Consider the following 3,665-nt stretch of genomic DNA (forward strand, 5'->3'; position numbering starts at 1 on the left):
CAGACGTGTGACCTGGGAGGGGTCATCTACCGCAGCGGGGAGACATTCCAGCCGAGCTGCAAGCACCACTGCGTCTGCATGAACGGCGAGATTGGCTGCGTGCCGACCTGTGCCAGCGACGTGCGGCTGCCCTCGCCCGACTGCCCGTACCCACGACGCATCCAGATCCCCGGAAAGTGCTGTGAGGAGTGGGTATGTGACCAGACACCTCAGGACAACCCCTACCAGTCCGCCATGGCTGGTGAGTGAAAAAATAACTCCCCAACTCCCATCTGTTTTTCTTTGTTTCTTCCATCTCCTACAAACCCCATACAACCAAGAATTTCTCTAACCTCTCTAAGCCCTATTTTATACTTAGTCGTGCAGCGTTAATGAAAAGCTTGTAGATCGGTAATTTTGGACATTTGACATGATTTGATTAAGTTCCTTCCTTCTTCATCTTTCTCTCATGAACGCAAAACACTCAACTCACTCGTGCTCTCTGTCTCTCTCTCTCTCTCTCTCGCCATCTTCCTCATTCCTCATCCTTCATTTCACCACTTTTTGTCACCACAAACACCTCGCCCTCCTCGGCCTCCTCCTGAGCAGGGGTCTCTCGGATTCACCCCTTGACCTCCTCTTCTTCCTCCTCCTCCCCCGGCTCAGTCTTCAGACAGGTGCCGGCCCACGGGCCCATGGCGCTCCCCGAGAGTCCCAGGGACAACTGCATCGTTCAGACCACGGAGTGGAGCGAGTGCTCGGCCGAGTGCGGCATGGGCGTGTCCTCCCGCGTCACCAACGACAACGAGCGGTGCCAGCTGGAGAGGCAGACCCGCATCTGCATGATCCGGCCGTGCAACGCGGAGCAGGAGAAAGACATCAAGGTGGGCACATGTCCAGCTGTACTAGTAGAACAACATAGAAACACATCCATCCAGGCACATGCACACATAGACATCAAAGGGGGCTTGAGCACCTGCCTTTTTATCCGTCTGTAAAAAGTGCCCTCTCCAGACCATGAATGTAGTTTTTACTGTGGTGAAATAAATGCAAATGCCCTCTTTCCAAGCCATGCCTGAAGGTAGCATTCAAGAGAATCGCCTTGTCCAAACTCTCCTGAACTTGAATGCAGCATCTCATTGCCCTATATGTGTAGAAATCAAGCATCGAAAATAGCCGACCTATCTGCTAGGTCTGCTATTTCCAAGAATTTCACCAAAAAGCCCTTTAAGAAATTTCAGCCCATGCCTCTCTAACATTCTCTGCACGTCCCTGCATCCATGCCACGGCAGAGTGTACTGTTCTCAACTGGACGCCCGGTTTGATGTGCATTAGGCCAGGGACCCCCATTTGATGATACTTTCATGGGGGACCGTTATAATCCCCTCGAGGATCCTTGGGGGTCCCTGGACTCCATGTTGAGAAGCAGTGCTGTATAGTACATCGTAGTCATGGAAACCATAGGAGGCAACTAAAGAAAATGTATAATAGTTCATTTTCAGAATTTCTAAATGAATTGGATAAGAAGGAGAAATGATTCATATAAATTATGGGATTCAGTGGCTAAAGAGTTTCCCGTTTGATCCCCAGCTCCTCCAGGCATTGTGTCCTTAAACAAGACCCTGCCCCCCTTAGTGTGCCCCCAACGAGCCTTGCTCTCAGTGTGTGAATTGTTTAATGGGGAAGCATACCTTGTAAAGTGCTTTTGAGCGGTCAGGAGTCTATAACATCGGCATATAAATGCAGTCCACTTACCACATTAACAGACATATATTACATACAAGAAGTGTAGCTGCCTCGTGCAGTGACGTGAGATGGAGAACGCTGAGCCTGTGCTTTGATTCACAGAGGGGTAAGAAGTGCGTGCGGACGCCCAAGATGCAGCGCGGCATGCGCTTCGAGCTGTCGGGCTGCACCAGCACCAGGGTCTACAAGCCCAAGTTCTGCGGAGTGTGCACGGACAACCGCTGCTGCACCCCTCACACCACCGTCACCGGCGAGGTAGAGTTCCGCTGCCCCGAGGGAGACGTCTTCAGGAAGAAGATGATGTTCATCAAGACGTGCTCCTGCCACCACGACTGTCCCCGCGACAACGACATCTTTCTGGCGTCCAACACGCGGAGGATGATCGGAGACTATGACAATGATATGTGAAGGGGAGGTCGTTGGCTTTACTTACACGCAGGCACACACACACACACTAACGCGCACAATCAAACACACACACACACACACACACACACACACACACACACACACACACACACACACACACACACACACACACACACACACACACAGACACACACACACACAGTGACATAGTCCCATTGCCCCACCAGTCCGCAGGGGTAAACATTCGTTGGCAGCTTTCTGAATGGTGGGACCCCATCTCCTCTGCATCGCTACGCCCACGCCAGCCTAGTTTAGGGAGTGGAAGAAGAATGTGTGATTGATCCATGACACGAGGTAGAGCATGAAAACCATCCTGTACTTCATCTTATTTTTATTCTATTTTTTATTTTCGGCTGATGTTTTAGTTGAACGCGCAGCTCTAAAGTCACCTGACCGGTCTACCAGTAACAGTGTGCACGGAGATGCTGTATGGTGGTCGCAACGCACTGAGGACTCAAAGAATGGACACTTTTCTCGTAGGGAGGGGGGGATACAGTGTATTTTGAATTCCCCACATGACGTGCCATAGGGACGCATCATGGAGAAGCACTGTTAAGTAGCCTACCGCCATAGATAAAGGCCGCACTGAGGCACCTCCCATAGCAAACTAATGTCCACACTTTGACATGAAATGTTAGAAAATGACATTTGAAAACACGTTGTTTGTTAAAAAAAGAACCCACGAAAGACTATGACGATACAGAAATCCTAAGGATGTGTATTTTAATATTGTTCTCTATCTACATTTAGTGTTTTAATGTTTTGATAAGGACCTGCCTATATATTTAATCACTAAGTCATCTCAGTTGTTGGAGGTGAAATGTTGACCACTGATCCTTGTAGTTCAGTCAAGTTCATTGGATTTCACATCAACAGTCTGTTTTCATTTCGGTATGACCCTTCTATCAGCCTGACAGTATGGTCAAAGACCAACAAAGGAAAATGTTATCCAAAAATCACACGTAATAATGTGGCTTTACTAAAGAAGTGCTGTTAGCAATAAATAATGTTTACTGTTTATTTAAAAAAAAAGAAAAACTAAACTAAAAGAGGTAGCACAGGCAATTGGGCATTTGACGAATACACCATGTGTAAATACTGTAAGACTGTGTACAGTTTTGTACTATAATTTATGTAACTATTGTTTAAACAGTGTTTTAGTTGTATTACTGTATGATATTGTTTTTTCACTGTAACCACCTGGCTCAGATACAAGTGAGTTATTGTTTGTTGCACTTTTTTTTGTCTATTTCCAATAAAGAAAGTATATTTTTATAGATACACTGGATTCATCTTGGTCCCTTTGCTTAAAATAGCAACACTGGGGTAAAAAGGTGGGTGTGAACTGTGAACAGCGGTTGTCACAGTAACCCAGGTCTAAAAAAAGCCGCTGTGAATTTCAAATATAGTAACACAGTAGCACATCTCATCTGTAGAGCAGAAATAGAAATGTGCTACTAAAAATAACAAGAAACTAATCCCATTAAATGAACGACTCCTGGCTCTGAAGG

General features: G+C 46.8%; 1 protein-coding gene across 2 annotated transcripts in view; it reads left to right on the plus strand.

Moving 5' to 3' along the window:
- The window catches only part of ccn2b (cellular communication network factor 2b), a 4,713-nt gene extending 1,557 nt beyond the window's left edge, over positions 1-3,156 (plus strand). Inside the window, exons 3-5 of one of the 2 annotated variants that reach the window (XM_080735102.1) lie at positions 1-241; positions 589-863; positions 1,828-3,156. The exon at positions 1-241 is cut by the window's left edge and continues 11 nt beyond it. In XM_080735102.1, the coding sequence (XP_080591228.1) occupies positions 1-241; positions 589-863; positions 1,828-2,133 (822 nt within the window). In that variant the 3' untranslated portion in view covers positions 2,134-3,156. The remainder of the gene's footprint in view (positions 242-588; positions 864-1,827) is intronic. The other variant, XM_080735103.1, reaches the window with a different exon arrangement.
- Positions 3,157-3,665: the final 509 nt, after the last annotated feature.

The sequence above is a fragment of the Nannobrachium achirus genome, assembly GCF_963921795.1.
Source record: "Nannobrachium achirus genome assembly, chromosome: 10".
Taxonomy (NCBI): domain Eukaryota; kingdom Metazoa; phylum Chordata; class Actinopteri; order Myctophiformes; family Myctophidae; genus Nannobrachium; species Nannobrachium achirus.